Genomic DNA, 23,798 nt, shown 5'->3' with positions numbered 1-23,798 from the left:
TACACGGCTAGAGGAGCATTACAAAATATAATACCGATGCCAGCATCATACGATACACCGTTACCCTAACTATTGCTTTACAAGTAACAAAATACAAAAACAAACCGCGCGACACCGTATGGCTTAGGGTATACAGACATTACTCGTATAAAATATAGTTTGCGATTTAATCTACGGGACGTTATGTTTGACCTACAGCGGATACCGCGAGATTCTTCGGGAATAAAAAAAACCCTCGATTGCTCGCTCCGGGCGGGGGTGGGGGGGGGCAGCAGGGCGGGGCTCTGGTGAGCAGCGCCGCTCTCTTCACAGTGCTCGCTGCGTCGCCAGCCACAACCCCGATCCAGCTCGCCGGGGTCGCTGCCACCACTGCGCCACCACCACCTCCTCCACCACCACCTCCTCCACCACCACCACCACCACCTCCTCCACCACCACCTCCTCCTCCCCGCTCGCCCGGCTCTGTCCACGCCTCGCGAGCCGGTCGGTAGCGCAAATCCGAGCCATGGGATGGCGCACGATCCGGGGTCGTGGCGACCGATCGCAGTCGATGATTGGTGTGGCGCGCAATCCACTGGCCTCGCCGCGCGTCGCTGAGCAGGAGACGCTCGAAAGAATCGCGTCTCGTCTCCGTCTCGAGCCACCGGTGCTGCCCACAAACGGTTGCGGAGGACGTCGCAGTGTCTGTTGGCTACAGCCTCTTAGAAAAAATATATATTTCAGAGAGAATCTTCGTAAAAAAAATCACTGCACACATTCGGAAATAACACAGTGGCGTTAAAACGGAAACAGTATTTATAGGGCGACGTTTCGGGTCATGCCCCTTCTCCATAGCACGCAGATCGATCATCTTTGTGCTCTGAAAAAAAGGTAGCAATTTCCAGAAACGTCGCCTGCTTGTATATATATATATATTTTGTTCTGCCTGTGCCATCCCTGCCGAGGCAGTGGTTACTACAATCACGTCAAGGCTTTTGGATGATAGCACCATGGGGCTGGGGATCGCTACTCCCTGCAGTACCCCTCCCTGCCACGCAGCCCCGCACGTGCAGGGGGTCAGCGGCACAGGGGTCCGTGCGGACACGGGGAGGCAGCGGGGGGGGGGGAACTGTCCACCGCCGTTCCTAAAACCCCGCGAACGGCAACTCAGCGAGCATCCCAGAGGTCAAGGCTCGCACGCTGGTGGTCACGTGGCGGGGTCGTGACCCCCAGTGTGTCACGCTAACCAATCCCTGCGCGGGGGGGGGGGGGGATGCGTCGAAATACAAGTGGGCCTCCGCGCTTTTTCCACTGCGGAAGCCGAGCCATGCCTGACCAAGATGATTCAGTGCCGACGTATGGCCCTGCTGAGCCCCGAACCAGATATCAGATGTCGTGTGGGGGCCCATCATGGTTGGATTCCAGCTCGGCAAAACAGCCAGGGGAAAACCTCACCTAGTGCGAGGGACCTGCACTGGCTCGGATCACAAGTGGCAGTGGAAAAAAATAATCTGTGACGGAATTGAGGAACGTGTCCAGAGTCAAAGAACGTGTCCACGATCAGGCTGTGGGACGGGCGGCGACACAGGCCCCACGGGAACGGAGTCCGTGCCGCGCGAGCCCACGTGACGTGTGGCGGCGCCTGCCGGCACTCCAGGCAGCCAGAAGCCTGAGGCAGCGGCGTTCACGTGGCGACGCGGAGAGGGTGAACGCTTCCACCCGCGGTGGGCGACGGTGGGCGACGTTGCTCCCTCCCCAGCCCGCGGGACTCGCCCAAGGCACCGACGCGGGTCACCAGGGTTCGTGACATGGCGAGCGACGAGCTGCTCCCAATTCACCACGCGACGTCATTTGGAGATGGTGGGTGGGGATGTGGGAGAGGGGGGAGGGCGGTGGTGCGCAATTCGGTGACCGCAAGCATAGGAGCCTCGCTCTCGGTTGGCGCCGCACCGGGCGCCGCTCTGAGCACCACCGTGGGGCCCCGCAACTCGGAGTGGTCCCGCGGTGGCAGCGGTTCGGCGCCGGGGCGGCGCGTTCCTCGTGCTCCAATCCGTTCTCATCCTCCATTTCCAATTCACCTCAAATTGAGCCCCCGACCCCCCTTGATTCCCTCCACCCCTCCCTCTCTCTTTCTCATTGAGCCTGCAATGAGCACTGCGCTCATTCAGAACTGAGACACCGACCTGAGAAGTGGCGATAGCTGCTGTGGCCTGCCGGGCCAACCAGTGGCTGACAGATTTGGTTTAATTGCGCCCATTTAAGATCGGCACAGGAGCGAGTGACGGTGATGATGATTTGCGTGAGCCATGGGCGACGGGTCCAATACGTCGGTCAGTCAGTGTGTACGTTTGTCACCGCCGGCTGTAATCACGAGTCCAGTCCAATCTCGAATGCGCCGCCGCGCTGATCACGTGCCCAGCGTGCACCCTCCAGAGTAACAACAGCGCCGCTGTCTTTCAGTCTTTTGCAACAACGGCTCGATACTCGAGGACGGATCGCAAACGGGGCCAGAGAGCGCCGAAAGCGGTGATCGTCAATCGTGCCCAGAGCGCGGTGCGACGGCCCCCAGCCGGTCACAGGGGTGAGCCGCTCACCACGAGTGAGGCTCTCGCGTCCGGCTGAGAACACGGCGGCAGGAGAGCGGTGCGAGAGCTGCCGCTGCTGGCGGAGTTGGCTTTGCGTGCGGTTGACTACCCTGGGGTCCTCTTTGATGACAGCGGCCGTGCCCACATCCTGACGACGCCGATGACCTCACCGAGCCGGACGCCCGCCACCGCGTAGCCAGCGGCGGCATGTGTGGTAAAACAGGCGACAATTCCCCTCCCCCACCCCACCCGACCCCACCTCCCCCAACTAAAGTCACGCGGCTCACGACTCGATTTCCCGGACGGTCGGACATCCGCACGCCGGTCGGCGGCCGCAAAGTTCCGACGGCCACGAAAAATGGACGATAAACCCGGGGCAGAGGAACCGGGGCAGAGGAACCGGGGCCGCCGCCAACGCCACCAGGCCGCCGGGTCAGGGCTTGCCGTGAGCGGCGAGGCCGACCCCCAGCATGGCGTGCAGCTCCTGCGGGGAGTAGCCCAGGAGGCTGTGCAGGTCGCAGGCGAAGCGGTAGACGTAGCGCTTGCCCGACGACTTGTACAGCAGGTTCTTGTGGTAGTAGTAGCGCAGCGCGCGGCTCAGCTTCTCGTAGTTCATTTTGGGCTTGTTCTTGCGCTTGCCCCAGCGGCGCGCCACCTGCACCGCACACGCGCAGCCCCAGCGGCGGAGTTAGCGGCGGAGTTGGCGGCGGAGGTGGCGGTAGCACCGGCGGCTCCGAGTGAACGAGCGGAGAGTAGGCCGGGCGCTTGCCCCCACTGCGGGGGAGTGAACGTCTCCGGAACGTGGGAGTTGTGCCACCGCGTGCAAAGCGCACACGCACACACACGACGCGCTGGGTGGGTGTGGGTGGTTAATCAGTCGGGGTGGATGTGCGATGTCGTGCTGCCACAGCGGTGGAGCGGTCGGCGCACTGGACTTGCGATCCAGAGGTGGCCGGTTTGGCTCAATCTCCCGGCGCGGCGGCTGGAAACGTTGGGGAATGTTTCCTAACGACTCCCTCCCCCTACTTCTCTCCACCGAATGGTGTACGTGGGTATGGGTACGCCAATGGTGAATCAGCAGCTGGTGGGATAAAGAGTGGGCACACTGACCTCTACGTTCAAAGACCAACTAGCCTCTGGAAGGAAGCGACTCCCTCGAGCGGAGGCAATTTGAACAATTAAAAATTTAACTCAATCATCTCTGCTCGGGACATCTTCTGTTTGTCTAAAACGTGGCTTCCCTCGCAGATAAACACCAGCCTCACAGATTTATATATTCCAATTCGACAGACAATCACGAGGAGTTGTGTCAGTATATGTGTGGAAAATCACCTCTCTTGCACACAACTCACTCCCCCTCCCCCTTAGCCATACAGCGGGGGGGGGGGGGGGGTAGGGGGACAGGGGGATGGAGCCCCTCACCTCGTCGGGGTCGGACAGCTTGAACTCCCAGCCGTCGCCGGTCCAGCTGATGAAGGGCTGGCACGCTGTGTCGGTCAGCAGCTCCAGCAGGAACTGCCACAGCTGGATGGGGCCGCTGCCTGCGGGCGGCGAGCAACGGGGCGAGGGGGCCAAGCGTCAGCGCTGGTGTGGAGAACGCTCACAGGGCATCGCGCCTCCCGCACGTGTGTGCGTGTGTGTGTGCGTGTGTGTGTATGTGTGTGTGTGCGTGTGTGCATGTGTGTGTGTGCGTGTGTGTGTGTGTGCGTGTGTGTGTGCATGTGTGTGGGTGTGTGCATGTGCATATGTGTGCGTGTGGGGAGTGGTAGTGTCGTGGTTGGCGCGCTGCATTATGAACATGACGGCTCGAGTTTGATTTCTGCTCACGGCCAACACCAGTGACGATTATCTAAACCGGTCCTGGGCCTCCCCGAGTGAGTCCCTGATGCGATGATGGGTAAACGTCGCCACTGGCGGCCGGGCATGGCGCTGGCCACCCACCCCCTCGCGTGGTGCCGTGCCGGCCTTCGCAGGTGCCGCTCGCTAACAGCACTTGCCACCGGGCTCCACGGGGGATCTGTGTGTGTGTGTGACGTCGCCAGCGCCCCACCTGTGTACCCCGCGAGGATCGCCGCCGGTATCACGGGCTTGCTGACGCTGCTCGCCTCCGCCGCGTCGCCCAGGTAATCGCGGAACGTGACCTGCGACTTCCCGCCGTCGGGATAGTAGCGGTCGTCCGCCAGCTTCGCCTCCGCGGAGCCGTAGCCCGCGGCCTTGGTGCCGAAGCGCCGCTTGTGCGCCGGCGCGGGTGGGCCGCGGCCCGGCACGTCCGCCGCCGTGGCGAAGGAAGAGGAGGAGGGCTCGTAGGGGCCGCGGTAGTCGTCGAACGCCGCCGCCGCCGCTTTCCGTTGGCCCGGCTGCTCGAGGCTCGTGAAGTTGTCCGCCTCGAAGCTGCTGTAGCTCGGCACGCGCTGCAGGCCGCCCAGGGGTGACGGCATCCACCAGACGCGCTCAGGGCTGGGCACGCACTCGCCGCCAGCGCTGCCCTTGTCCGCAATCAGCTCGCCGAACGCTCCTGCACAAAGGCAAAGATCCCCCGTTTAGCCTCAACAGTGCTGTTCGCGAGTAGCACCTATGCAGGCTGGCACGGCGCACAAGGGGGTCGGTGGCCAGCACCGCGCCTGACCGTCTTTGTCTCCCCAGTGAAAATGTTTTTTCACACCGCACCGAGTTATCATCTCCTAGGTCGAACTGTGGGAGGCCCAGCACCGTGAGCGGGAATCGAACTCGGGTTGCCAGATTCATAGCGCAGCGTAGCACGAACCGCTACACGACCGCTCCCCCTGCGCACATGCACGCACGTACACGCGCACACACCGCGATCGTGAGCGACGCCCGCATGCTGTGCCAAACGCGCTCGGACCTCGTGCATCACTTGGCACGGCGCGACGCTGCTCGCCGCAGAGGCTCGCGGTTCGAGCTCTGCGGTCGCCCTGGTCAATGCTGCCGGGGAGCCCGCGGAAGAAGTACATCACGTGTTGGATGCGAACGATCCCATGACGTCCGCGTGGACTCCCGCGAGGGGTGCTCAGATTTCTAGTCTGGGCACTCCGAGGTCCCGGCGTGCCCAGAGATGGTGGCGCTACGATACGTCGTCCAGCCGACGTCACGCAGCATGACGGGGCAGCAGTAGCAGCAACGTGCCGGGCAGTGATGGAGCGTGGGGGGGGGGGGTCGCTACCTTGAGTGGTGACGCCACCGCCTCCTCCCCCCAGCACGATCTGCGCGCCGCTCTCCTGCTTCACGGTGGTGGCGCGGAACATCTCCGGCGCGTGGCTCCCGCCGTGGGCCAGCCGACGGTCCCCGCCGTGGGCGGCCTCCGCGCTCCGTCGTTCGCCGCCGCCGCCGCCGTGGAAGAGTGCGACGGCGCCGGGCGGCGGCTCCCGAGCACCGCACGGAGGCCCCGGCTGCATGCGCGCGTGCGCCAGCAGCCGGTAGTGGCAGTCCGCCTCCATCTCGCTCTGCTGGGACGACGCCGCCACCACCACAGCAGGTTTATGCTGAGGTTGTTGTTGTTGATGATGATGATGCTGCGGTTGTTGTTGGTGATGCTGCGGTTGTTGTTGTTGTTGCTGCTGCATGGCGGCGGTAGCGGCGGCGAGGACGTAGAGTTTGGGTTTTGCGGCGGGGTCCGCGGGGGGCTCCGGGCGGGGGGCCGGGCCCTGCGAGGACGCCAGGCACAGCACCTCCTCCCACGTGATGTCGTGCAGCGTCTGGAAGGACTCGCAGATGAAGCCCGGCTCGCTGGACTCGGCGTGCGGCACGTACTGGCTGCTCTCCAGGCCGTAGCCTGCGGAGGGATAACGCGCAGATGCTCTCTGTGACGACCACGATCGTCATCGTCGTTATCGCTAAGCGCGTTCGCAATCGTTCTCATAGCACGGCGGTCATCACGGACGCGGGCTGCCGTGCGTCACGGACGCGGGCCGTCGTGCGAGATGTGCGGACGCTCACCGCTCGTGAAGTTGAGGGAGCTGAGTTGGTCACAGTAGGAGGGAGTGGACGGCTCCATGAGGTAGTTCTTCATTTCCTCTTGCCACTCTGCGATGTAGGAAGAGGAACGTGGGGCAGGAGGAAGCAGGAGGAGGAATGAGCGCGATCGTGAGCCACGTGCGAGAGTGAGGGATCGCAGCCATGCTCCGCCAGGAATGTAAACAAGGGAATTTGTGTCCGTCCTGCCTCTCTCCCATGCCTCTCCTCTCTCCCTCTGCCTCTCGCTCCGCACAGATGTTTGCTCAAAGGTCACGGCGTACATTTTACGTCTCTCTCGCGTGCGGCCATAAAGCACGGGAGGCCGTCCGAGTCGCATCCGCGTGGTGGACGTACCGGCGGAAGCGTTCCGGCTCGCCCCTAACGTACACAAAGCGCCGCGTTCAGCCGTGACCCCACGCCCGAGAGTGCAGCCGTCTGGAGACGATCGCAAGGGTTTGGAAGTGGCCGTGACAGTCTGCGCCGCGCATCGTGAGAATCTCAAGACTCGCGGCTTATTTCGACGACGACGACAACAACAAAAACATTTTCAGATAATCCAGACGATCCGCATTTTCCCTTCGCCGACAGATTCCACATCCCCTCCTCCCCATAGGAAACGATAAATCCCAGCCGGGAGAAGCCTCCACAGTCCCTCGGCTCAGAGTGGAGACCAATATGCTCGCAGTGCCTCAGGGCGCCGCGGCGGCGGCCAGGAGATGTTGACCACCTCGCCTGCTACACAGGAGCGCGTGGGTTCGATACCGACCCTGACGCCTGCTGCTGCTGTATACTTGGAGTTTGCGTGTTTTTCCCCGTGGTCGCGTGGATCTTTCTCGGGGTCCTCCGGTTTCCCCTCTACATTTAGAATCAACACCCGTTCAGCGTATTTGGCTGTTATAAATGTCCACGTGATAAGCCACTTCGGTTGGCTGCCATTTAGTGGTCAGGTCGCTTCTGAAAAACAGCTACATATAGCTCAGTGGGCCTGACCTGGTGAAATAAAAATAATAAACATAATTCAAATAAAAAGAATTCAAATAAAAACTGATTTACTGGCCTTGGTAGCTCATGGCACTTTTCAACTCACTTCAACTGACATTATGATGTCACTATGCACTTTTAAACCATCCAGATTGAAAACTAATTTCCTTAGAACTGCTTTTAGTGTTTAGTTTGTCATCCGATTTGCATGGTTGGCTACGTAGGGTGCGAGAAAAGTTCAACATACGTACAACCAGTGGTGTAGCAACGACACTATCAGCTCACGGGGTGCAGCAATCAGTCCGATGGGTTCCCAATTTTTGATTCGTCTCGCACCTCGGCTATTAGACATCGCGGCTCCTCTTGCCTAATCACATCATCGTTCAGATCAGGGTCTCGAACATTTAGCGCTGTATGGGCGCTCCGTCTTCGCAAAAGGCAGCCACGACAGCTCCGTAGTGCGGTGGCTGTCAAGGGGGGCCCCAACTCGTAGCGTTGGTCGCCGGGGGGCGGGGGGGGGCAAGGCACCCCCTGCTCCCACGCTCGCTATGCTTCCACATACAAACATTCCCAATGTCCTGCCACTCTCTACCCTCGGGGAGCCGTGGGGTGTCGTTGGAGCGGATCCCACCTCGGGGCGCAAGGTTTTATGTGCGCGGTGCCCGCGACGTTTATCACTTCCCGACGTGCCAGGAGACGGTTCAATTCGGGAACCGCAAATGCGAGGCGGCGCCACGCGGAGCGAAGCGTCGAACGTCGCGAAGCGGCGTGACGGAAGCGAGGCGCCCGGGGCAACGCCCGCGCGGTGGTGCCAGCGGCACTGGAGCGGCGGCGCCGGTGCGGTACCTTGCGGGAGGTACTCGAGTGGAGAGGGGACCTCCTGGATCGCGAGCTCCATGTCTGCTCCTCCACGCTCGTGGCACGGGGTCTGCTCCTGCGGCGCGGTGCGCAGAGAGCGGCGGTGCCGGTGAGGGGCGGGCACGGGAATCCAGACACTCACGTGGAGATGAACAGAGAGGCCAAAAGACTCAGAGAGAGAGGCCAACACATTCACACAGAGAGGCCAACACATTCACACAGAGAGGCCAACACATTCACAAAGAGAGGCCAACACATTCACACAGAGAGGCCAACACAGTCACACAAAGAGGCCAACAAGCGCGGGTCGCATGGGCCCTGGCGGAGTTGCACCACCTGCACACTCGACATCTGCACCACTGATTCTCATGCGGAGATCGCATTCTTCACATCGGCTGAGAGAATGGACCCCATCAGTTTTAGGCGATATCTGAACCGCACACGCAGCTACACACACACACTACTACACACACACACTGCTACACACACACAGTGCTACACACACACTTCTACACACACACTGCTACACACACACACTGTTACACACACAGCGGCGCTGGCAAGCGCTGCACTCTCGCGAGGAACACGCAGATGGAACAGATGGAAAGGGAACCTTCTTCGCTCGCTAACCCAGGCGGGGGCGGGTAGGGGGGCGTGAACTCGACATCGATGACTTCGGCGGCTCGTAGCCCCTCGCGAAGGGAAAGTCTCTGTGTGTGTGTGTCTGTGTGTGTCTCAGTGTGTCTGTGTGTGTGTGTCTGTGTGTGTGTGTCTGTGTGTGTCTCTATGTGTGTCTCTGTGTGTCTGTGTATGTGTCTGTGTGTGTCTGTGTGTGTGTCTCTGTGTGTCTCTGTGTGTGTGTATGTGTGTGTCTCTGTGTGTGTGTCTGTGTGTGTGTCTCTGTGTGTGTCTCTGTGTGTGTCTCTGTCTGTGTGTCTGTGTGTGTGTCTCTGTGTGTCTATGTGTGTGTCTCTGTCTGTGTGTGTGTCTGTGTGTCTCTGTCTGTGTGTGTGTCTGTGTGTGTCTCTCTGTGTGTGTGTCTATGTGTGTGTGTCTCTGTGTGTTTGTCTGTGTGTGTGTCTCTGTGTGTGTCTGTCTGTGTATGTGTGTCTCTGTCTGTGTGTGTGTCTCTGTGTATGTGTTTCTGCGTGTGTCTAGAGAGCCGCGCGCGAGCCGTGCCCGTCGTGAACTCTGCGTGAACCCCCACAGAGGCAGCAGCAGCCGCTGCGACTCCCCACCGCTGCTAAATCGTGGCGGCGGTTGTTGAACGAGGGCTGCCGCCTCTGCTGATGAGACCCAGAAGGTGCGAGACCGCCGCGGGCGGGGCTCGCTTGCTCAAGCAAACGCTGCCGCTGGATTACGATATTGGAGGATCGTTTTCGGGATGATGTCCGACGTTTCGCTCCACGTGCTGGGGAGCTGCTGCTGGGATTGCTCAAACGCAGGGTGTGTGGTGGTGGGGGGCTTTGTGTGTACAAGTGGAGACTGGGGGGGGAGGGTGCTGGTGGTGGTGGTGGTGCTGCTGGTGGTGCTGCTTGTGGTGGTGGTGCTGCTGCTTGTGGTGGTGGTGCTGGTGGTGGTGGTGGTGCTGCTTGTGGTGGTGGTGCTTGTGGTGGTGGTGGTTCTGCTGGTGGTGGTGCTGGTGATGCTTGTGGTGGTGGTGGTGCTGGTGCTGGTGGTGCTGGTGGTGTTGCTTGTGGTGGTGCTGCTTGTGGTGCTGCTTGTGGTGGTGCTGGTGGTGCTGCTGGTGCTGCTGCTTGTGGTGGTGGTGGTGCTGCTTGTGGTGGTGCTGCTTGTGATGCTGCTTGTGGTGGTGCTGCTTGTGGTGGTGGTGCTGCTTGTGGTGGTGCTGGTGGTGGTGCTGGTGCTGCTTGTGGTGGTGGTGGTGCTGGTGGTGCTGCTTGTGGTGGTGGTGCTGCTTGTGGTGGTGCTGCTTGTGGTGGTGCTGCTTGTGGTGGTGCTGCTTGTGGTGCTGCTTGTGGTGGTGGTGCTGCTTGTGGTGGTGGTGCTGCTTGTGGTGGTGGTGCTGCTTGTGGTGGTGGTGCTGCTTGTGGTGGTGGTGCTGCTTGTGGTGGTGGTGCTGCTTGTGGTGGTGGTGCTGCTTGTGGTGGTGGTGCTGCTTGTGGTGGTGGTGCTGCTTGTGGTGGTGGTGCTGCTTGTGGTGGTGGTGGCCTCGGCTCAGAGGCCGACCCAGAAACGTCCCAACGCGAGGGCTGGGAGAGCGGCTCCCTCCCTCCGACACGAGTAACAGCAGCATCATCGCGTGTCGTCTCTCTCTCTGTGTGCTAAATATCAATAAACACGGATGGTCAGGGTCTCAAGAGGAAATGAGTGGGGAGTGGAGGGTAGCCCCCCATGGCCCTCCCCCTGTGAGCCGCCACTGCCCAAGCTGGTGGCGGTGGGGGGAGGGGGGGCAGGTTGGGGGGGGGGCTTTAGCCCCCCGCATTTCCCGCACCTCCAATTAACGCGGTAGGCTACGTACAGAGGCGTAGCTAGGATATTTTGCGCCCGGGGACGAACTATAAAATTGGCGCCCCCCCCCCCCCCCCGTTTAATCACATTTTCCTATTACATCGAATAAGGAATAACAATTTAAATTTTAATGAAACATTGTATTTAAAGAAGCAAGATTTATAGAAATTATATTACATGGCTCACTCAGTCACTGTCGTAGACTGGTTGACATAGTCTACAAAAGATTAATTTTTCTTGATTTCACTGTCGCAAATTGGTCAATCACGTAATCAAAATCAGTTTTTTCCAATGTTTCTCTTTCAACGCTAAGAAGAGCAAGATCGCTGAGACGATCTTGTCCCATTGAAGCACGCAAATACGACAAAATAAGTTTCAATTTGCTGAACGACCGCTCACAGCTTGCAATTGAAACTGCTATTGTTAATAAAATTTGCAGTGAAATTCGCAAATTCGGAAATGTCGTCTCCATAAAACACAATAAAACTAAGAAGATCCGAAGAAGTTTCTGGTAGAACTTCATTCCGGTTACTGAGCAGCATTTTGCAATCTCCAATTTCTGTGAAAAGTTCGTGGCCATTGATGTCGGTGTCATAGAAATTTCCAAAATCTGCAATTTCGGCGAATTGCATCGACATCTGTGTCGGATAGAAGAGTTTTGACGTCCAGCAGAAATCCATATTTTGTGTTCAGGTCTTTTAGTCGTAAAAACCGTGTTGACATCTCCTGTTGAAGTCGATAAAGTACGCTCTTCATAACGCGCACAATTTCTTCTTCTGCTGAAAGTCCTGCATCTCTTGCCAGTTTTCATGGCATCTTCTTCTGTCCACATCTGTAGTATTCTTGAATGAGACAGAGACGTCGTAGAGGCCACACGCTTTTATTCCAATAACACTAGTCCTCCGGACTCACTGGGGGGAACAGCCCAACCACACAACCTAGGGAGGTACAGCCTCCGGCTCTATTCTCATTACTCTCCTTCCCTAGCCTACAGCTACTCAATTACTCTCCTTCCCTAGCCTACAGCTACTCAGCCCACTCAGTCCCAGCGGGGCGGCATCCTCGAGGCTTGAGGTCCAGGATCTCCGGCCGCACCTCCTTCAGCTTCTCCTGAGATGGACCCCCTCCGCTCTCCGGGAGCCGTCTTATATATCCCCTCTCTCTGAGGGGCGGGGGTGTCTCGGGGCCCTGGCTCTCGCCAGCCCCCTCCCCTCAGAGCGGTTCCAACCACCTCTCGTCCCTGCCGGTCCGGACCGGACCAGACCGGTACGTACCTCTCCCCTAGCTTGTGTGACCTGTGTGACCTGTGTGACCTGTGTCAACCTTGGTGTCAACCTTGACCACCACACATCTATCCCCCAGGCTGAGCATCTTGTTTTGGCGTTTTCTACAGCAACTTGGCTCAAATCATCACGAAGCTTGACAAATTCATGCTCCAAAGATTCAAGATCAGTTGCTGCTTCCTTGAAGTTCATAGTAGGATCCTATTGTATCTATGCCCCGTTTTCCAAAAATTCCTGTAAGCGCTTCTGAACACGATACATTTTTCCAAGAATGACATTCTAGAAATGTAATAAAACTATGAAGTTAAAATTTAATACGCATGCCTGTAACTGTTTTGCATCGCTTCTGGTTTCAGGCGTCTAGTTACATCCTCCGATAATTTGTCTAGCAGCCCTACTAGTTCATCCAGTCCTTCATAGATAGCTTTAACAGCTTCTGATCATGCACTCCAGCATGTTTCAGACTCCCGCTTTACTGTGATGGGCACAGCTTTTTTTAACTCTTCCCAACGAATTGTTGAACGAGAGAAAAACAAATATATACTTTCAACTGTTCCAAAAAATGTGACGAAATGTGGATCCTGTTTGGCTTAGTGTACTCCTGCTAAGTTTAAGCTGTGGTTGTCACAGTTGACAAACAATGCTCTGTGATTTTTGTCACATATTCGTTGTTGAAGGCCGGATATATGCCCAGTCATCACAGCAGCATTGCCATAACATTGTGCCCGACAGTCGGCTAGAGGTATGTTGTCAGATTTCAGTATTTCGACGATGACTCTTTCTAGGCTTGCTGCATCTTTTGCATGTATATCGATATAACCTAAAAAAAAATATTTGATAGTTACTTTTTTAGTTTGAAAATCCACATCCACAAATCTTATGACCTGAGAAAGCTGTTCCCGATGTCCTAGATCAGGAGTTGAGTCAAGTAAGATACTGTAGTACTTGTTTTTCCTGATATCACTCAACAATTGGTTCTTTACAGTCGACGCAAGTATGTGGATAAATTCATTCTGGATTTCCGGTGACAAATAAGAAACTGATCCCGGATTTTCTCCTGCGTGCTGTACGTGTTTTGCTAACAATGGGTCATACTGCGCAACGAGTTTGATCAGCGCGATAATTTTTCCAACATTTTTATCCTCATCCGCATTCAAATTTTCCTCATGGCCACGTAGTGCCTAATTTTGTGAAACCAGAAACTTAATACAGGTGAGTATTCTTTGCAATATATCTCGCCAACGTTGTTTTTCCAAATGAATCTGAGCTTGAACCACTGCGTCAATTCCAGTACCATCAATTATCCTTCATTCGGCTTCCTTCCATGCAGTAAAAGCTGTGCGGTGGCTAGGATTGTTTTCATGAGAATTTAGTTTTTCTGGCTTTCTCCACTTGTTGAAACCGTTTGTTAACTCAAACGAAGCTCGTGAGTTTGAACGCGATGATGTAAATAATAGACAACAAAAACAGTAAGCAGCTTTATTGATTGGTGAATATAATAGCCACGAACGATTCACTTCCTCTCCGTTCGCTAGTCGCCGTTTAAACCATGATGATGTAATTGAACGTGCGTGGGCTGCTCCGGCTGCTGCAGCCGCCTGGAGCGTGGTGTCACTAATAAGAACTAAAAATAGGCCGTCGTAGTTTCTGCCACCAAAAAACAGGCCAGTGACTAAGGCTGAAAGACTGCGCCTGTCTGTTGTTTGGGACGTTCTTCCATGTAAGTTCTTAATAGGCGCGTGTACCAAAATGTAATTACATGAAATGTAGGCTGTGTGTAGCGGCATATATAAACTTTTAGGTTGAGGTGTAGATTTGTGCCGTAGTTTCAGGCTGCCGCGCCCGCCGCAATAAGTTATAATGTTACGTTGTAAGCCTCATTTTGGCGCCCCTTTACCTTGGCGCCCGGGGACATATGTACCCCCCTGCCCCAGCCTAGCTACGCCTCTGGCTACGTACGGTGCGAAGGAAGTTCAACATAGATGCACACATCATGGGACCTCCCTTGCCAGTATTCTTTATTTTTCTTTTTATATATAAAAGTCTCTGCGCGCTCGCGCTTGCGGGGGATTTGGCTCTCGGACGGTGGGCTATATGTAAAAAAAAATTTGCTAGGCGGCACGCCCTAAGCCCCGCGGTGGGAATAGGCTATTTCATTTTCCCATCCCTAAACTTTAAAGTAGTTTAATTAACACATTTGTGCAGTTTATTATTATTTATTTACTTATTGCGCGACATTGACCGTACCAACTGACGCCAATTGCGTGGGGGGGGGGGGGGGCGGACCCTGCCAAGTGCTGCGCCTTCGCTCGAGCTCACGGGGGACATTTCCTTTTATGCGTTTTACAGCCAACACATACACACATAACCAGTGGCGGCTCCTGCAAAATCTCTCAGGGGGGGCAAATGTCTGGATGATTGATAAGGATAAGGTCCACCCATGCAATGAATAAATTAACAGCTTAAGCATGTAAAGGCAACTTCACTTCTTTAATATTAATGAAAAACAAAGTGACTCTTACAATACATCTTGTTTGTTTATATACTCACTATTAAAACAAACCACTCAAGTTTTTTTAATTAAAGATTCCACTAGGTGGCGATAAATTATATTGTTGGATGAAACGTGCTTACGTATGATGACGTTAGCACGTATGATGACTTAAGCACGTTAGTGCATGCCCTCCCGGAAGCCATAGAGAATGCATTGCAGCGCCCCCGTTCGAAAAAAAACATCTTTGAATGTAAGTCTATGGGGCCACTCGGGGCGATTCTCAGCCGTAGTGAAATCGCCCAAAAAGAGGCGGTACTCCACAGAACGTGACATGACGCTGATTAGACTATATCCAGAGGCTGACAGTGACGGCTAGCGTGACTCTGTGGTTGAATGACATTGGTGGTGCGTCGCCCAATCGCCCTAATGAAGAAACCGCCCCTGCACATAACGCTGCGGATATTTCTTCAGTGTCATGTCCTCTTCGCCCCCCCTAACACGATGCGTCCAGTTTATAGTACAGACTCCGTAGATAATAATATTTTAGTGCTTACATACCATTATTCTTGCACGGGCGGGGGATGCTGGGGGGGTAGCGGCCCAGCCCCTAGCCTGGCAACGTGCCAACTCCACCGCCTCGCCAATGTAGGCCAGGACGGGGACTACGCATGGCACAAGGCCTCAACACGCCTATGGCAAGTACAAAGTTCCTTGCTTCTTACGCTAACAACTCAAGTCCATTGTTTACTATTGTTAAACACATTAGTTGACAAACATTACTATAATAATGTTTGTGTGCAGATAAGAACTCACATTGATTGCTTACTATTATCAAACAAATACGTTGGGAGATATTACAATAATAATGTTTGTGTGCACAAAACTCTTTATTTTTAGGTTGCTAAATTTTCCCTTTTTTTGCTGCGCTTTTATGACGCTGCGACGGTCTGCCAGTCTGTGATGTGGCCATGTACGTCCATGTGTATGTGTGTGTCAGTCCATATGTGTGTGTGTTAGTCCACATGTGTATGTAAGTCTATACATGTGTGTGTCACTCGATGTGTGTGTGTAAGTCAATGCGTTTGTGTGAGTCCATATGTGTGTGTTCATCCATGTCTGTGTATCTCAAGTAGATGTCTGTGTGTCACATGTGTATGTGTGTAGGGCTGTGTGTGTGTCAGTCTATCTATGTGTGTCTAAGTCCATGTGTGTGTGTCTTAGTCCATATGTGTGTGAGTAAGTACATATGTGTGTTTACGTCAATGTGTGTGTGAGTCCACGTATGTATGTGTGTGAGTCGCTGTATGTGTGTACGTCCATATGTGTGTGTAACTCCATGTGTGTGTATCTCAAGTGGATGTCTATGTGTGTGTCAATCCATATGTGTGTGTGTAAGTCCATGTGTTTGTGTGTGTGAGTCCATATGTGTGAGTGTGTCTGAGTCCATGTGCGTGTGTGTTAGTTGATGTGTGTGCATGCCTCCATGTTAGTCAGTGTAAGTCCATTTCTGTGCGTGTCTGTAGGCCCATGTGTGCGTCTTAGTCCATGTGTGTGCTTTATTGACCTGCTCAAGGCCTATGATACCATCAGTAGGCCTGGCCTCTGGGTTGTTCTTCGTGCTTTCAGCGTCCCTCACCCACTGCTCACCATCCTTAAGGACCTTCATGATGGTGAGCGGCCCCGCGTCAAACTACGTGGCCATGAGTCAGAGCCATTCCCTGTACACCTTGGGGTGCCACAGGGATATCCTCTGGCTCCCACATTATTTTACATATATTTGGACCACGTAGTTCGTGAAGCCTTCAATGGCTGTACCGCTACAATTTCCATCTGGTACAGATACAATGGGAGGCTGATCGATGCCCGGGTGCGGTCAAGGGATGGCTCCCTATTGCTCAACCACGTTATGTATGCCGATGATCTGCTAATTGCTGCTCACTCGGAGGAGGAGTTCGAGGTGCTGCTGCTGAACATGGAGCTTGCCACTAAAAGAGGTGGGGCCTTACCATCAGCCCCACCAAAACTAAGCACCTGCCTGGGTATTTTGTACCATCGGACACTCCACCCCCACAACTCCCAATTGGTGATGGGGCAGTTGTGGAGAGAGTGGAGAGTTTCCCATACCTGGGCAGTGTGCTTATGACCGGCTCCAGTTTATCAGCAGAGGTCTCACTCCGAATCAGTCGAGCGGCAATATCTTTTCATCGGTTGCGTAACGCTGTGTGGAAGCTACCTGGTCTGTCGCTCCGCACGAGGCTTCAGGTCTTCTCGGCCACGGTCATTCCCTCCCTTCTCTACGCTTGTGAAACGTGGACCCCCCTAGTGGAGCATCTTCGCCGGTTGGAAACATTTAGGCTGGCCTGCCTACGATCCATCCTGGGTTTAACCAGGCTGGATTGTGTGAGGAGCTCACAAGTCCTTGAAAGATCTGGGCAAAGTCCCATCAGTGAGCTCCTCCAGCAGGCAAGGCTGCGTTGGCTGGGTCATGTAGCCCGCATGCCCAGCCACCGCATGCCTAAACAGCTTTTGTTCGGCCGGATCGAGGGGGCTAAACGGGCGCGGCACGGGCTGGAGAAGAGATGGAGTGATGTGGTACAGGAGGATGTGGAGCTGAGTGGACTTGCCGATGACTGGTACCAGCGGTGTCAAGATCGGCCTCAGTGGAGGAGGCTCGTGAAGGACGCTACTGGGCAGTTGGAGGCAGTCGCCCTCCAGCAACAACGGAGGGCGGAGGAGCAACGCTCACAACAACGAGCGAAGCGCCGGGTAGCTAAAGCACAGCAAGTTGGTACAGTAGGGGGCACAGGTGGTGCATCAGCCAGTCATCTCGGTCATCTCGGTCAGTCGACCCGTGGCACCTGGGTCTGCCCCGTGACCTCCTGCCAGCGGGCGTTCGACACTTCACGTGGCCTCAAGGTGCACATGGCCTGGCACAAGCGTCGTGGTGACGTCACCGCCACTTAGTGGCGAATGGCGGTTGTTGTTGTTGTCTGTGTGTGTGTCTGTGTGAGTCTGTGTGTTAGTCTGTGTGTGAGTCTGTGTGTGAGTCTGTGTGTGAGTCTGTGTGAGTGTGAGTCTGAGTGAGTGTGAGTCTGAGTGTGTGTCTGTGTGAGTGTGAGTCTGAGTGTGAGTCTCTTCCCTCCTCCCCCTCCTCTCTCTGCTCCCCTCGCCTGCTGCCCTGTCGAGTCCAATGCCCCCGCGATGCGCCCCCCTCGTCCCCGCGTCCTCGCGGAACGGAGACCTCAGTGCGACCTCAGTGAGCGAACCGCGACACCTCCGCAGATTTGACGCCGCGGGTCGAGCAAGGAGGAGGAGCGGTGGCGCAGTCGTTAGCGCGCCGCGCTCTGAACCCGCGGCGACCCGCGTCGAGTTGCGGTGCGCGCCGCTCCCCTCGCTCCGTGCGGGTCGGGGGGGGGAGGGGGCGCGAGGAGGGGGCGCAGTGGAGACAGCGGGAAACCCCAGGGCTCGCGAGCTACGGACTCCACCCCTGGCTCTCTCTCCCCCCCCCTGGCTCTCTCTCCCCCCTGGCTCTCTCTCCCCCTGGCTCTCTCTCTCCCCTGGCTTTCTCTCCCCCTGGCTCTCTCCCCCCCTGGCTCTCTCTCTCCCCCTGGCTCTCTCCCCCCCTGGCTCTCTCTCCCCCCTGGCTCTCTCCCCCTGGCTCTCTCTCCCCCCCCCCTGGCTCTCCCCCCCCCCCTGGCTCTCCCCCCCTGGCTCTCCCCCCCCTGGCTCTCTACCCCTGGCTCTCTCTCCCCCCTGGCTCTTTCTCCCCCCCCCTGGCTCTCTCCCCCCCCCTGGCTCTCTCTCCCCCCCTGGCTCTCTCCCACCCTGGCTCTCTCCCCCCCCCTGGCTCTCTCTCCCCCCCTGGCTATCTCCCCCCCCCTGGCTCTCTCCCCCCCCCCCCCGGCTCTCTCCCCCTGGCTCTCTCTCCCCCCCTGGCTATCTCCCCCCCCCCCTGGCTCTCTCCCCCCCCCCTGGCTCTCTCCCCCCCCCTGGCTCTCTCTCCCCCCCTGGCTATCTCTCCCCCCCCTGGCTCTCTCCCCCCCTGGCTCTCCCCCCCTGGCTCTCTACCCCTGGCTCTCTCTCCCCCCTGGCTCTTTCTCCCCCCCCCCTGGCTCTCTCTCCCCCCCTGGCTATCTCCCCCCCTGGCTCTCTCCCCCCCTGGCTCTCTCCCCCCCCCGGCTCTCTCTCCCCCCCCCCCTGGCTCTCTCCCCCCCCTGGCTCTCCCCCCCCCCTGGCTCTTTCTCCCCCCCTGGCTCTCTCTCCCCCCCCCTGGCTCTCTCTCCCCCCTGGCTCTCTCTCCCCCCCTGGCTCTCTCTCCCCCCCCCCCCCTGGCTCTCTCTCCCCCCCTGGCTCTCTCTCCCCCCCCTGGCTCTCTCTCCCCCCCTGGCTCTCTCTCCCCCCCTGGCTCTCTCTCCCCCCCTGGCTCTCTCCCCCCCCCCCTGGCTCTCTCCCCCCCCCTGGCTCTCTCTCCCCCCCTGGCTATCTCTCCCCCCCCCTGGCTCTCTCCCCCCCTGGCTCTCCCCCCCTGGCTCTCTACCCCTGGCTCTCTCTCCCCCTTGGCTCTTTCTCCCCCCCCTGGCTCTCTCTCCCCCCCTGGTTATCTCCCCCCCCTGGCTCTCTCCCCCCCCCCTGGCTCTCTCCCCCCCCCTGGCTCTCTCTCCCCCCCCCTGGCTCTCTCTCCCCCCCCTGGCTCTCCCCCCCCTGGCTCTCCCCCCCCTGGCTCTTTCTCCCCCCTGGCTCTCTCTCCCCCCCCCCTGGCTCTCTCTCCCCCCTGGCTCTCTCTCCCCCCCTGGCTCTCTCTCCCCCCCCCTGGCTCTCTCTCCCCCCCTGGCTCTCTCTCCCCCCTCTGGCTCTCTCTCCCCCCCTGGCTCTATCTCCCCCCCTGGCTCTCTCTCCCCCCCCCCCTGGCTCTCTCTCCCCCCTCTGGCTCTCTCTCCCCCCTGGCTCTTTCCCCCCCCCCCCTGGCTCTCTCCCCCCCCCCTGGCTCTCTCTCCCCCCCCCCCCCTGGCTCTCTCCCCCTGGATCTCTCTCCCCCCCTGGCTATCTCCCCCCCCCCCCTGGCTCTCCCCCCCCCCTGGCTCTCTCCCCCCCCTGGCTCTCTCTCCCCCCCTGGCTATCTCTCCCCCCCTGGCTCTCTCCCCCCCTGGCTCTCCCCCCCTGGCTCTCTACCCCTGGCTCTCTACCCCTGGCTCTCTCTCCCCCCTGGCTCTTTCTCCCCCCCCCCGGCTCTCTCTCCCCCCCTGGCTATCTCCCCTCCCTGGCTCTCTCCCCCCCCTGGCTCTCTCCCCCCCCCTGGCTCTCTCTCCCCGGCTCTCACTCACCCCCCTTGGCACTCACTCCCCCCTGGCTCTCTCTCCCCCCCTGGCTCTCTCTCCCCCCCTGGCTCTCTCTCCCCCCCTGGCTCTCTCTCCCCCCCTGGCTCTCTCTCCCCCCCTGGCTCTCTCTCCCCCCCCCCCGGCTCTCTCTCCCCCCCTGGCTCTCTCTCCCCCCCTGGCTCTCTCTCCCCCCCCTGGCTCTCTCTCCCCCCCTGGCTCTCTCTCCCCCCTGGCTCTCTCTCCCCCCCCCTGGCTCTCTCTCCCCCCCTGGCTCTCTCTTCCCCCTGGCTCTCTCTCCCCCCTGGCTCTCTCTCCCCCCCCTGGCTCTCTCTCCCCCCCTGGCTCTCTCTCCCCCCCTGGCTCTCTCTCCCCCCCCTGGCTCTCTCTCCCCCCTGGCTCTCTCTCCCCCCTGGCTCTCTCTCCCCCCCTGGCTCTCTCTCCCCCCTGGCTCTCTCTCCCCCCCCTGGCTCTCTCTCCCCCCTGGCTCTCTCCCCCCCCTGGCTCTCTCCCCCCCCCCCTGGCTCTCTCCCCCCCTGGCTCTTTCTCCCCCCCCCCTGGCTCTCTCCCCCCCCCCTGACTCTTTCTCCCCCCCTGGCTGTCTCTCCCTACCGGCTCCACGCGTCGCTCCCTCCGCATCAACGCGACCGCCGCAGCGCGTCCGACAACATCCCATCAGCCAGTGTACTATGGACACACACACACTATAGACTGTGTGTACTATACTACTATAGACACACACTATAGACTGTGTGTACTATAGACTGTGTGTACTATAGACTGTGTGTACTATAGACACACACACTATAGACTGTGTACACTATAGACACATACACACTATAGACGGTGTGTACTATAGACACACACACTATAGACTGTGTATTATAGACACACACACACTATAGACTGTGTGTACTATAGACTGTGTACACTATAGACACACACACACTACACACACACACACACTATAGACTGTGTGTACTATAGACTGTGTACTATAGACACACACACACTATAGACACAGACACTATAGACTGTGTTTACTATAGACTGTGTGTACTATAGACTGTGTGTACTATAGACTGTGTGTACTATAGACACACACACACTATAGGCACAGACACTATAGACTGTGTTTACTATAGACTGTGTGTACTATAGACTGTGTGTACTATAGACACACACACACTATAGACTGTGTACACTATAGACACACACACACACTATAGACTGTGCGTACTATAGACACACACACTATAGACTGTGTGTACTATAGACTGTGTACACTATAGACACACACACACACACTATAGACACACACACACACTATAGACTGTGTGTACTATAGACTGTGTGTACTATAGACAAACACACACTATAGACTGTGTACACTATAGACACACACACACTATAGACTGTGTGTACTATAGACTGTGTGTACTATAGACACACACACTTTAGACTGTGTACACTATAGACACACACACACACTATAGACTGTGTGTACTATAGACACACACACTATAGACTGTGTACACTATAGACACACACACTATAGACTGTGTGTACTATAGACACACACACTATAGACGGTGTGTATTACAGACTGTGTACACTATAGACACACACACACTATAGACACACACACTATAGACTGTGTGTACTATAGACAAACACACACACTATAGACTGTGTGTACTATAGACAAACACACACACTATAGACTGTGTACACTATAGACACATACACACACTATAGACTGTGTACACTATACACACACACACTATAGACTGTGTGTACTATAGACACACACACACTATAGACTGTGTGTACTATAGACACACACACACTATAGACTGTGTGTACTATAGACACACACACTATAGACTGTGTATACTATAGACACACACACTATAGACTGTGTACACTATAGACACACACACACTATAGACACACACACACTATAGAGAAGGGAGGGAATGACTGTGGCCGAGAAGACCTGAAGCCTCGTGCGGAGCGACAGACCAGGTAGCTTCCACACAGCGTTACGCAACCGATGAAAAGATATTGCCGCTCGACTGATTCGGAGTGAGACCTCTGCTGTTAAACTGGAGCCGGTCATAAGCACACTGCCCAAGTATGGGAAACTCTCCACTCTCTCCACTACTACCCCATCACCGATTGGGAGTTGTGGGGGTGGAGTGTCCGATGGTACAAAATACCCAGGCAGGTGCTTAGTTTTGGTGGGGCTGATGGTAAGGCCCCACCTCTTAGTGGCACGCTCCAGTCTCAGAAGCAGCGTCTCCAACTCCTCCTCTGAATGAGCAGCTATTACCAAATCATCGGCATTCATAACGTGGTTGACCAATAGGGAGCCATCCCTTGATCGCACCCGGGCATCGATCAGCCTCCCATTATATCTGTACCAAATGGAGATTCCCCCGGTACAGCTATTGAAGGCTTCACGAACTACGTGGTCAAAATAGATGTTAAATAATGTGGGAGCCAGAGGACATCCCTGTCGCACCCCAAGGTGTACAGGGAAAGGCTCTGACTCTCGGCCACGTAGTTTTACCCGGGCCCGCTCACCATCAGGAAAGTCCTTAATGATCGTGAGCAGAGGGTCAGGGACTCCGAAAGTACGAAGAACAACCCTGAGCCCAGGCCTACTGATGGTATCATAGACCTTGACCAGGTCAATAAAGCAGAGATGTAGGTCTTGTTGAAATTCCCTACACCTCTGCTGTAGCAGACGGACAGAAAATATGGCATCTGTGCAGGACCGCCCTTTCCTGAAACCACATTGGGGCTCCGCAAGCCTCTCCTCAGCGTGCCTAGCAAGGCGATGTTGAATAATCCTTGCCAGGACCTTACATTACACACACTACACACACACACTACAGACACACACACACTATAGACACACACTATAGAAACACACACACTATAGACACACACACTACAGACACACACACTATAGACACACACACTATAGACACACAACACACACACTACAGACACACACTATAGACACACACACACACTATAGACACACTATAGACACACACACTACAGACACACACTACAGACACACACACTATAGACACACTACAGACACACACACACTATAGACATACACACTACACACACTACACACACACTACACACACTACACACACACCACACACACCATAGACTCACACTGCCCACGTGTTGCGCGCTCCGTACTCGTCTCACCTGAGAGAGCGACCGCGCTGACTCCGGGACCCTCTTCCCGTGTCTCCCGTGTCCCTCTTCCCGTCTCTCTCTTCTCGTCTCTCTCTTCTCGTGTCCCGTGTCTCTCTTCCCGTGTCCCTCTTCCAGTCTCTCTCTTCCCGTCTCTCTCTTCCCGTGTCCCTCTTCCCGTGTCTCTCTTCTCGTGTCTCTCTTCTCGTGTCTCCCGTGTCTCTCTTCTCGTGTCTCTCTTTTCGCGTCCCTCTTCTCGTGTCTCCCGTGTCTCTCTTCTCGTGTCCCGTGTCTCCGTCTCCCGTGCCTCGTGTCCCTCTTCTCGTGTCCCGCGTCTCCACGGGCGTGCCGAGCGCCTCACTGCGCGACACTTCTCCTCCTCGCCCTCTCTGCGAGTCTCCGTCTCCTCCTCCTGCTGCTGCTGCTGCCCCCTCCGTCTCCTCCTCCTGCTGCTCCCTCCCTATTTTATTCCGCCCGGCATCCGGCCCAGACTCAGCTCACGGGGAGGAGGAGGTTGGGCGGAGTGAAGGGGTAGAGGGGGTTGGGTGGGTCCTGCTGATGATGATGATGAGACGCGCTCACGCACGACGCTAATGGAGGTGGTGACCTCGTGGTTATCTTCATCAGCAGATCGACG

The 23,798-nt window shown here is 56.6% G+C and overlaps 1 protein-coding gene across 1 annotated transcript; it reads right to left on the bottom strand.

The window, feature by feature from the left end:
• Positions 1–914: 914 nt before the first annotated feature.
• Positions 915–23,598, bottom strand: LOC144728685 (uncharacterized). Its single transcript, XM_078608288.1, has 7 exons — positions 23,174–23,598; positions 8,364–8,451; positions 6,519–6,605; positions 5,746–6,354; positions 4,615–5,079; positions 3,987–4,105; positions 915–3,219 (listed from the first exon to the last, which is right to left on the bottom strand). Exons 2-7 carry the CDS (start codon positions 8,413–8,415, stop codon positions 2,998–3,000), a joined length of 1,554 nt encoding a protein of 517 aa, XP_078464414.1. The 5' UTR covers positions 8,416–8,451; positions 23,174–23,598; the 3' UTR covers positions 915–2,997.
• Positions 23,599–23,798: the final 200 nt, after the last annotated feature.

This window comes from Lampetra planeri, chromosome 29 (genome assembly GCF_965212315.1).
Source record: "Lampetra planeri chromosome 29, kcLamPlan1.2.h2, whole genome shotgun sequence".
NCBI lineage: Eukaryota > Metazoa > Chordata > Hyperoartia > Petromyzontiformes > Petromyzontidae > Lampetra > Lampetra planeri.
This window is presented reverse-complemented; position numbering and strand designations above follow the sequence as displayed.